The 10,934-nt window shown below is 42.5% G+C and overlaps 1 protein-coding gene across 1 annotated transcript; it reads right to left on the bottom strand.

The window, feature by feature from the left end:
* Positions 1-1,337: 1,337 nt before the first annotated feature.
* rps6kb1b (ribosomal protein S6 kinase b, polypeptide 1b) lies at positions 1,338-10,227 on the bottom strand. Its single transcript, XM_035623426.2, has 15 exons — positions 10,041-10,227; positions 8,240-8,283; positions 8,000-8,120; positions 7,708-7,776; positions 6,000-6,147; positions 5,836-5,893; positions 5,570-5,670; positions 4,642-4,732; positions 4,429-4,519; positions 4,221-4,328; positions 4,073-4,135; positions 3,902-3,979; positions 3,122-3,229; positions 2,925-3,037; positions 1,338-2,548 (listed from the first exon to the last, which is right to left on the bottom strand). The coding sequence occupies exons 1-15, from the start codon at positions 10,107-10,109 to the stop codon at positions 2,293-2,295; spliced, it is 1,518 nt and encodes a 505-aa protein (XP_035479319.1). The 5' UTR covers positions 10,110-10,227; the 3' UTR covers positions 1,338-2,292.
* Positions 10,228-10,934: the final 707 nt, after the last annotated feature.

Raw genomic sequence — 10,934 nt, 5'->3', positions numbered from 1 at the left:
GTTGTTTGAAGATATCGTTAATAGATAATATACGTACTCCTGTGTCTGAGTACACATTCCTTATAAAAAAAAATTCATTTGCACTGATGCTTATTATACAACCAAAATCATCACTGGATATTGAGACATGTTTTTGTTGTTGTTGTAGGAGCAATCCTTAATTTTTCCAAATCTTTTCCTTCAGTCTGATTAGAAACATAAACATCCTGGTTATCAATCGGGCCCAGTTGGTTTGCTAGTTATGCTTTTTTTTGGTGTGTTTTGGTTTTGATGAGAAACTTGATAAGAAAATGCTCCGCTTTGATTTTTGCATAGTGTTTCGTCGACCTGAACGTTAAAAAACAACCAGTGTAGAAAATCTTCCTGCTCTGGATGTGAAGAAAGTGAGGGTGATATTTAAATAATATAATTTTGAATAAGCTGCTGATGTGAACAGTCTGTAAAAGGTCAAACGGTTTTGGATTTAAAATATATACATGTTCATAATATTTGTTTTAGATTTTGACAAATCTTACAGTAGATGTGATCATGTGACTGCTCATATTTTTCATATTCATCTGCTGAATTGGCCAAAGGTCAGTTTTTAATTTCATGTTTCATCACAAGCATTTTTTAAGATGTTACTATTATTTTTTTTACTATGCATAGTTTTTGTTTACAATGAATCCAAATCCCCCCAAATCATCCAGAAGAACAGAAAACGGACATTTTGATATGCTGATGTTCACGAATCATGAATGTATGGATCTTTTGACATTCATGGGACGCTATATTGATATGATTTGAAACAAATCTTATGTAATAAAAAACTAAAAATTATAAATGCACACGTTTGAGCTCTGGTTGTTTTGAACACAATGACGACAGATGATTATATCATGGGTTCTGACACATTTTCAATTTTTCAAAAGTCCAGACTCAAATTTCCTTCTGCCTCCGTACATTTTTCGGACTATAGTTGACATCTGAGTAAAAAGATCTAGATGTTTATAAACTACTCTTATATATATTATTATATAAGTAAATATATAAATGACTTATTTTATATATTATATAAGTAAATACATAAATGACTTATTTTATATATAGAAGAAAATATATAAATTACTTACTTTATATATTAGACAAGTAAATATATAAATTACTTGTTTTTTATATATATGTATATATGTTAATAAATAATCTAAAAAACTTAACATATTATGGATCGTGTCAGTCTAGAAATACAAATATTTTTCCATACTACAGACTTATCCAGACCTGGAAATTACAAAAAATCTAATTCCATATTTTCCCATACCAAGATACCCTGATACAAAAAAAGACAATGACCGAAGTTTTTGTTTTGTATTTTTTCCATTTTATTTTAATTTTTCTTGCCTTCTGGGAATTCTGAAACTTTCCTCCTCAACAAGTGGACGCCGACGCGAGAGGCTGTAAAATGTTGCAGACGCCAGGTCGACTGGAGCCGCCGGCTCCGGACCAGACGTCGCTGCAGCAGCGGCATGAGGATGAAGATGTTTGTGTGTGAGACACACAAAGCAGCACCGAGATCAGTTTGACGTTGGGGATGGTTGAAGTGAGTCACAAACTGTTTGCATCATGTTGATTCACGAGGGCTGACAGAACTCGACGCATGGATCCAATAATCTACTCGACGAGTCGACGTTTGTTTTATTCTTATTTTTCCTTTCGTCTCTGCATCATCGGTTATGCAATAAATCCACTTCTGTAAAACATCCTACGAGGTGAAGCTACGTTCATCGTCAGGAACAAAACCTACGACGATGACGACGACTTGTCCTCTGCTCACGACAACGACCATGATTTATTTATTTACTTATTTTTCAACCTAAAAATCTCCTTCATATCATATTTCATATTTCATTCTGAGCCTTGAAGCGTTTTATTTTATTTCTGTCTAAGAAGAAAAGGAGAAATATTGTCAGAACATCCCGATGGAAGCAGTTTCCTCACCGGAACTCATTCGAATAGCACAAAGCACTTTGGACGCCATCTTGTACATTAGACTGGCTGCTATTAATTTTTACGTTTTAACCGCTTTGCATACTGAGCGATACATTGTCGCCTTTTGTTTGACTTCCTGATCTCGCAAAACGGCCGAAGCTCCTCCTCCGGAGAGAGTTCCACTCATCGGCCTCGCGACGCCGACTGTAGTGTTGTGGATGTTCATTGTCTCTGGCATCCATCTTCTTTTTGCTTTTGTTTCTTGAAAAATATCAATAAAGAAAAAAAAAAAGAATAATAATAATAAAAGAGTCCGTGGTGGGGTCATAGGTTCATACGTAGATGTTCGGGCCGCTTGGCCGCGACCGGATACGTCTGCTGCTTCTTGTGCGCCAGGTGGAGGCCGGTGGGCTGACGGATGGGGAGCGGCGCCGACGCCTCGGAGCCCGACGACACGTCCATCTGCTCGGGGGTCGACAGCTCCATGGCCTGGTCCTGAGGCGACTGGAGGGCGCTGGGTCCGCCCCCGGTGAGGAGGGGGCTGCGGGCCCAGCAGTCGCCCGCCGAGAATTTGATCGGGCTGAAAGGAAAATTAGAAGACGAATAAGTGTTCGATGAACTTGGGAGGCCTCGAATCACACAAAACGTGTCCGTCCCTTATATCTGAAACGGGTCTTTAGTCTGATTGTTTCAAATTGGCTCCATAGCGCCCCCTACAGAGTTTCAAAGGTTTGTTCCAAATCTGGAGAAATTGCCTCGAGGCGTTCCCGAGATATCACGTTCCCAAGAATGAGACGGAAGGAAAACAACAAACAAAACTCATTGGTTTTTAATGAAAACTATAATAATTATAATCAAAATATATAGGAAACAAGTGAAGCCAGGCCTCTGACCCACTGAGGTCATTTGCTAGAACGTTGTTTCTCTACAGTCTGTTTTCGGGAGCATCGGCGTACCTGAGCGGCGTCCTGGGGCTTCCCATGATCCGGCGAGGCGAGCGGATCTTTGGCTCATAGGAGAACCGTTCTTTGATGTTCTCCAGGACCGACGGGGCGACGTACGTGAAACCCTGCGAGCGAAAGGACACGAGAGGTGATGGAACATAAACTTGACCCTGACCCTTGAAATATCATAAGACGGGAGAGGAAGTTACCAGGAAGGCCTGATTGGCGCTCTCGCTGAGGGTGGAGTCATCAGGGCTGTCGACCGGCGTCTGGCTGGTGAACTTCGAGTCGAACTGACTCACGTCTTCGGCCGATTGCTGCGAAGACAGAAAGAGACGAGGAGACGATCACAAGATTGAGGAGACGAACGAGACAAACAGGAAGCAGGTCTGAAACCCGGAGGAGGTACTGAGACGTGGTGAGTTTGTTTGACTTTGAGGCAAGAGACCGAAATTCTTCGCAACATCTGTGAACTGCAACTTACATTTTCCACCTAAAATTACAAATACAAAGTTTTCACTGCAGGAATCTCTGTGACTGCGGTGAAGTTCGGACATGTTCCTGAAATTTTTTTTTTCGTGTTATAACGCAGATCAACGTGAAGGTTTTTACGGAATAATGTGAAACTATTGTTATGACTTTAAACTTTCATTTTTAAACGTAAAAAGTTTATTATTACAACAAACTTTTCATGTAACAATGTGAAACTTTCATGTAATAAAAATACTCTTTTCCCGTTATAAAGTGATACTGATCCTTTTGAATTTTTCTACCTCGGCAGCAATACGCTACCGTAGAATACGACAGGAAAGTCTCTGGAAAATTCCCAGCGAGCGAGTGACTGGGCGTGTTAATGACTTTAAAACCAAAAACTGCTCTTCCGCAGCAGAATTATCACCATGTCTCTGCGTGCTTCAGACGTAAAAGGCAAACTTCAGAAAATCCAGACATTCTCCAGAGTTTGTGTCTGAAAGCAGCTCGTTACTCACCAGGAACGGTTTGAAGGGAGGCTCCACTTTCCGAGCCAACAAATCCTCCCAGTTGATGTGTCGAAAGAAGGGATGAGCCTACGAAACAAGAGCCATAAAATACGGCACGTCAGTCTGCAATATTCCTTAATAATCTGTCTTTCGTGTGTCTTTTGGCTGTGAGCTCCTCACCTGCACCTCTGTGGCGTCTCCGGCTCCAGCTCCGAGCCGCGACGAGGCGTTTCTCTTCAACAACTGTCCAACCGGCAGGAACATGTCAGAACAACAACAACAACAACAACAACAGCTCCTGAAGGAAATAAAGAGAAAGCACAAATACCCGTTTGAGGAGATCTCGAGCTTCTTGCGTGAGGTAGGGCGGCAGGCTGAGTTTGCACTTCAGGATCTTGTCGATGGTCTTTTTCCGGTTTTCCCCAGTGAACGGCGGCTGCGGAGGGAAAAGAGAGAGAGAAATGGAGTTTTACTCAAATATCACATCGCAAAAATGAGACTGAAGAATGTTTTTTGTTTCAACATTTTGAACTGACCGCTCCTGTGAGCATGTCGTACATCAGAGCGCCCAGACTCCACCAGTCCACGGCTCGGTTGTGTCCGCTCCTCATCAAGATCTCTGGAGCCCTGCAACGACACGAAACTCACGTTTCTCGCCGATTTCTTTGCGTCAAACATGGATCTCACATGAGAGACGCAGCGAGTGCGACTGCAGGAAACGAGCAGGGCGACGGCAGAGCTCCACTCACATGTACTCGATGGTGCCGCAGAACGTGTGGGTGACGGTGCCGTCGTGAATCGACTCCTTACACAGACCGAAGTCCGTCAGCTTCACGTGGCCTGGAAGGGAAACAACAATCGCACACGGGTTAATTCGTAGTTGTGGTGGTGACGACCGACCGTGACGTCACGCGTCGGTTCGTGAGCACCGAGTTTCGCATTTTGACCAGTGCCATGTCGTTTTTTTGTATCCATACATAAGATTGGGGGTGTGGTCTGACTGAGAAGTCACCTTCTACTACAGTACCAGCTGTCAATCACGCTGTATCCACGCTACAGTGCTTTATGGTCTATTTGACTGTAAATGGACCATAATGTACAAAATGAACATCATGTATTGAAGAAGACTTGAAACTTTAGATTGAACCATAAACCTCTCAGGAAAATGTTTTCTGACGTTATAAATCAAGTTAGAAGAAGTAGAATCACTTTCTCATACAGTGTCGCCCTCTGCTGGTCAGGACAGAGAATACAGGTTTTCAGACACTTCCGCATGTGGCCTCATTTTTCCAGACTGACCGACTATCCGTCCACATTTATATACAGTCGATATGTGGTGTGGTGGATACATACTGTACATCGGCACAGGAAGCTCAAATGTGGAGGGTTAAAAAAAGTCGCTTATAGTGTAACCATGAAAACTATGCACACAGATGGTGACATTTGAAGACCAAATACAAATGTGTATTTATAGACGAATCGTGTCAGAAAGTTGTAGCTAAGTTACCTGCTGCTGCTCTCTCTCACACACACACACACACACACACACACACACACACACACACACACACACACACACACACACACACACACACACACACACACACACACACACACACACACACACACACACACACACACACACACACACACACACACACACACACACACACACACCTTGGTTGTTGAGCATGATGTTCTCTGGTTTCAAGTCTCTGTAGATGATGCCCTTCTGGTGCAGGTGGCCCAGAGCCATGGAGATTTCCGCCAGGTAAAAACTACAGGGAAACGCAAGACACGCACATGTTACTATTATTATTATTATCATTGTTATTATACATGAGGTTTGTGGTCAGTTAACTATAACTTGTCCTGACAGTTTCACAGTTGACCTACATTACCAATGTGCTACAAACCAACATTTAAAAATAAATCGAGCTCACCAGGCCGTGTCTTCCATGAAGATTCCCTCCCGCTCCAGCTGCATGAACAGTTCTCCTCCTGCACAGGGTGAAGCACACGTTGACGTCTCCGAACAACAACAGTCTGATAGTTCGAGGCTCGTCGCCGTTGTGTTAATTGTTTTGTTTTTTGGACGTATACTGACCGCTCAGGTACTCCAGGATGAGGTACAGCTTCCCCCCCGTCTGGAAGGCGTAGATGAGGTCGACGATGAACGGATGCTTCACCTCCTCCAGGATGTTCCTCTCTGCCTTGGTGTGGGCTGTGTCCTTGGCGTTGCGCACGATCATCGCCTGGTGTCCCGAGCACGAAGAAACAAGAGGAAGACACGGTGGCACATTATTGACAAGCTGCTAGCCTCATCCTGCTAAAGTCGTCTACTGTACAACGTGTGAGAAGCAGCTGTCGAGTCGGGCAGCTAATTTAGCTTAAAGTGACAGTGTGTAATATTTAGAAGAACTCATTCACAGATATTGAATATACTGTCCATATCTATGTGTTCATATATGTATAATCAACATATAGTAACATGAGGTGGACCGACCTCCGTGTGAGTCTCCATGTTTCTACGTCGTGTTGATTACGGTTGTTGTAACAAAAAGGTCCAGAATAGGTCGCATTCGTTTTGAATTTTCAGACACTGCTGGAAACCGGAAATGGATCGGCGGTGCGCCACCATAAAGTGTCCCGTCGGGGAAAGTAAACTTCAAAATCACTTTTTTTTTCTGCAGCCAAGATTTAAAAGTGTCCGTTCTTAATTTTTAATCACTTTCGGTGCTTTAAATATATACATTTGGATTATTATTTATTGTTATTATCATTTAACTGTTCACACAGCAATGAATCAATGGTAAAAAACAAATTACATGATGTGAGATGAATGATTTATTTCCTCAGTTGTTTTAGTTCAGGAAACTAAGAGGCTGAATTAAACATTACTAATTACACAAAGTTTACATTAAAATATAATCACGTTTTCAAGGTGGATACCATGGCAACCACAAGTTAAGTCCATCATTGCTGATGTCGGGTTTTTTCTTCGTTTTTACGTCAAGCATAAACTGCAAGAACATTTAAAACTTGTTTTCGTTCAATTATCTTCAACAACATCTGAATGCAAAGCAGTTTTTACTCCGATCTGGTCATTGGAAGAAGGTCATTATTTTAAAATCAAACATTGGGACATTTCTACAGCTTCTTTGCACATTTGCCCCGATCACTGGGGAACATCCTGACAGGTCGGGGCAGCTCCTCTGCCAAGACTCTCTGGGGAAGACAGAACCCATTTCCTCGGCTAACAAACTTGATACGGTGCTTTTTTTTTCTCTTTTCCCTCCGGAGCCGAGAACATACGTTACTATGGGAAGTTTTGGGCGAGTCGGGACAGATGTCCCTTCTCTAACATGCTTCATAAATACAGGACCCTGGCATCTGTGTCGAAACCTGCATTGCACGTTCAAATCTTTGCTGCTTCGACGCGCCAGGATTTAAACGAACGGGCGGAAAACGTGTCCATGGGGTCGTTTCAGGACAATGGAGCAGAAGCGATTGTGTGCAGCAGGAGCTACAGTTGCGGGCGGAGGCAGAGTGGTGTTAAGTGCCAAGGCTGCAGCAGAGCAGCGCAGATGGCAATCTACCAACGAGCAGTGGAAATCTTACCCCCACCACCACGGGCTTCGAGGACGGGGGCCGACAGCCAACAGTCGTCGTCGTCGCAGACAAGAAGCACCGTGATTTTTATTTGTATGAACCAAGCGTGCAATTATGTTCACAGAGCAGCTGCACGTCACTGTATTTGCTGTAACTTCACAGGATTGTGTATATATACATTTATATATCTTTACTTTTCGTACCTTTTTTAAGACTTTCATGGCAAATATTTTGCCCGGTGCCGCACCGGCGACTTTTCGAACTTGGAAAACCTGCACAGAAAGAAAAAAAGGTGGAGTAGGTTCTTGCACGTTACAAAAAAATCAAATGAACAATTCAGAAAAATATATATACGCCATTTAAAACACAGAGGCAAGAATAACCCAACTTGTGTGTGTGTGTGTGTGTGTGTGTGTGTGTGTGTACGAACGAGTGTGTGCGTGTTCAAGTGTACGTTCTCCAGGCTCGCCGCTCGCCCTCGGGTCCCACAAGTACCTTTCCATAACCGCCCTTCCCCAGGACGCGCAGCAGCTCGAAGCACTCGGGCCGGATATTCTCCGTCCCCTGGTTCACGTTGTCCTCCGAGATCTCAATCTTCTCGCAGTCATCCATGTTGCTGCGGGAGAGAGGATTAAAAAGTATTTCAAAACGCGCAAGTTCTCACAACTCAGGGTTTTTTTCCGCCGACGGAACAAAAAAAAATCTCTGATGGAATTTTGAAAACTTGATACTTACAACTCAAATCCACTGCACTGATCCATGATGTCGTTGATTTGAGCCTGGAACAAAAGAAACAAAACCAAGTCAACATAGTCATTAAGTGTGTGTGTGTGTGTATTCTTTTCTGTAGTTCTTTTCTTTTTCCTTCTTGTATTTGAAGATTTTGTGTCTGTTTCACTAATATGACAGCTGCATCTTATATTGATCACCATACTAGGGCTGCAACTAACGATTATCTTCATAATTGATTAACCTGTCGATTATTTTCTCTATTAATCGATTAGTTTAGTCCATAAAATGTTGTAAAATTGTGAAAAATGTCCATCATGTTTCCAAAACTCTCACATGATGTTTTGTTTTGTCCACACACCAAAGATATTCAGTTTACTGTCACAGAGGAGCAAAGAAACCCGAATATATTCACATTTAATAAGCTGAAATCAGAGAATTTTGACTTTCCCCCCCAGAAAAAACTACTTGAACCAATTAATCGATTATTAAATAATTGCTGATTAGTTTAGTATTCGATTACTAATCGATTAACTGTTGCAGCTCTACATCATACATTTCTGTATTTAGAGCCGCAACAGCAAATCAATTGTCAGTCGACAGAACATTATATCAGTTACTATTTTGATAATCAGTTGATTGTTTCAGCTTCAACCGTTTGAAGATTTGCTTCTTTTCTTCCGATAAATATTACAAACTTGACGATATTTTGATTTTTTTTTATTCGAACTATACTAGACATTAACTTGGATGAAGGAAAATGTGAATGAGGTATTTTTCCTCTGTTATAAGAATTTTTATAGCCAAAAAAGCACAAATCAAATCAATGGAGAAATTAATAATCGAATCATGACAATGAGTCTTTGTTGTTCTTTTGTGGTGCTGCACAAAGAGGGCGTGGCTTCATCAGTTCCTCACAGAAGTTGTGATGTGACGGAGACAAACTGAGCTGTTACGGTGTGAAAGTTGTCCAATCCATGCAACGTCAACTTCTATAAGTTGCAACACGATTTTAAGCAAAAGGTCCAAAGTTGCTCGACCTCATGGACAACATGTTGGGGTCCACAGAGTGTGAGGGAACTTGTTTCTTTGTGGTCAAAGTGTGAATGTGCGTGAAGATGATAACATCACACTGTTGCTCCTCCTCGATCGCCGGTGTGACAGCAGGTGGTTTTTAATAAAGATACCGGAGTTTGACACGTGAACTAAACAATGTGTTTACACATGATGACGAGGTTTCATGTGACGTGAAGTTGTTTCAGATGCCTGCTCTGGATCCTGCCAAGAAAAACAGAACTGTTGCACACTGAGCCACATTTGTCCCCGCAGCCCCTTCGGCCGAGTGAAGCTCCGTGTGCTTGTTCAACTCCAGCGTGACAGCGGCGTTTTAAACAACCGTGACAGCGACAACATGGCGCGCGTTTCTAGTGGTTAGCTAAGAATACGAGGAAAAATAAACGTACAACAAGTCCCAGCTCTGTTTTTTTTTTTTTAACAACCGCTGTCAGATAAGCTATCATCCCCGTGCTAACGCCGTTAGAAGAGGCCTGGGAGCGCCGGCTCCAGAGCAGGCCTGCGGTGGCTGGCAGGCTACCGGGCTAACAGCTAGCAGGCTACCGAGTTAACAACTAGTTAGGCTAGCAGGCTAGCAGCTAGTAAGCTACAAGGCTAACAGCTGGCATGCTACAAGGCTAACAGCTAGTAAGCTACAAGGCTAACAGCTAGTAAGCGACTAGGCTAACAGGCTACCGGGCTAACACACTCCTCCGCTCGGACAACCGCCGTTCCACGCCTCTCGGTAACGCACCTCCTCGATCTCGTCGTCGGAGACATTTTCCTCCGGCTGGTCCAAATCAATGTCGAACACTCCAGCCATGGCAGCGCCTTCGCCTGGGATGCCTCTGTCACAGACCGCAGGGAACAGCGAGCGTCCCGCCACCTCATGGACAAACGCACACCGCCGCCATGACCGGCTACTACACTGAGCATGCGCACTGCGACGCTCGACCAAAAGGGGCGGTAGCTGCTCGCTCTCGCACACGCGCACGCGCACACGCACACGAGTATTAAATCATACAGTGGTCGTTTATTATAACGTTGAGTTTAATCAACTTACATAAACAGTATTAAACACAAAGAAAATCACAGGCGAGGTCTTGTTGTTCCATCAGATTAGTACAGTAAATCTGCTACAAACAATTATTATCATTATCAATACATATGACAATAATATTCTTCACCATCTAGTTAAATGTGTAATAACAGAAAACAGTAGGGAACAGGACCATTATTCTTTTAACCCCAAAAATATTCAAACAGTTTTTTTCTTAAATAGGACCGGCAACCAAAACTAGGAAATATTTATATATATATGATGATGTTACCATTTTTTTTGCTGAAAAAAAGTCTGATAACTGACTACATGACACTGCCTAGAACAGAGGGGATATACAACAAAATTTGAATATGCATCCAAAGGAAAGTATCCAATCATTCACCCCACTAAAAACCATTGTAACCTCTGAATAAAAGAAACTTATAATAGTTGACAAATACCGAATATATCAATAATAACTCGACAATAATAACTTCTTATAACCAAATAAGTGTTTTATGTCTATGCCATTTTTTTAATAAAACCCTTAAAATGTCAATTATTCACGACGTATGAATATGCGTTTTATTTTTGAAAGTTCTCACG

This window comes from Scophthalmus maximus, chromosome 11 (assembly GCF_022379125.1).
Source record: "Scophthalmus maximus strain ysfricsl-2021 chromosome 11, ASM2237912v1, whole genome shotgun sequence".
Classification (NCBI taxonomy): Eukaryota; Metazoa; Chordata; class Actinopteri; order Pleuronectiformes; family Scophthalmidae; genus Scophthalmus; species Scophthalmus maximus.
Note: the sequence above shows the minus strand (reverse complement) of the source record. Positions and strands in the feature narration are given on the sequence as shown.

What these genes read in the sequence shown, in the direction of transcription:
- rps6kb1b (XM_035623426.2), bottom strand. Translation starts at nt 10,109, where the DNA reads ATGGCTGGAGTGTTCGACATTGATTTGGACCAGCCGGAGGAAAATGTC. An exon ending in CAGTGCAGTGGATTTGAGTT is followed by an intron (nt 8,121 to 8,239) that starts GTAAGTATCAAG and finishes TCTCTCCCGCAG; the next exon opens with CAACATGGATGACTGCGAGA. An exon ending in CTCCCTTCAAACCGTTCCTG is followed by an intron (nt 3,230 to 3,901) that starts GTGAGTAACGAG and finishes CTGTCTTCGCAG; the next exon opens with CAATCGGCCGAAGACGTGAG.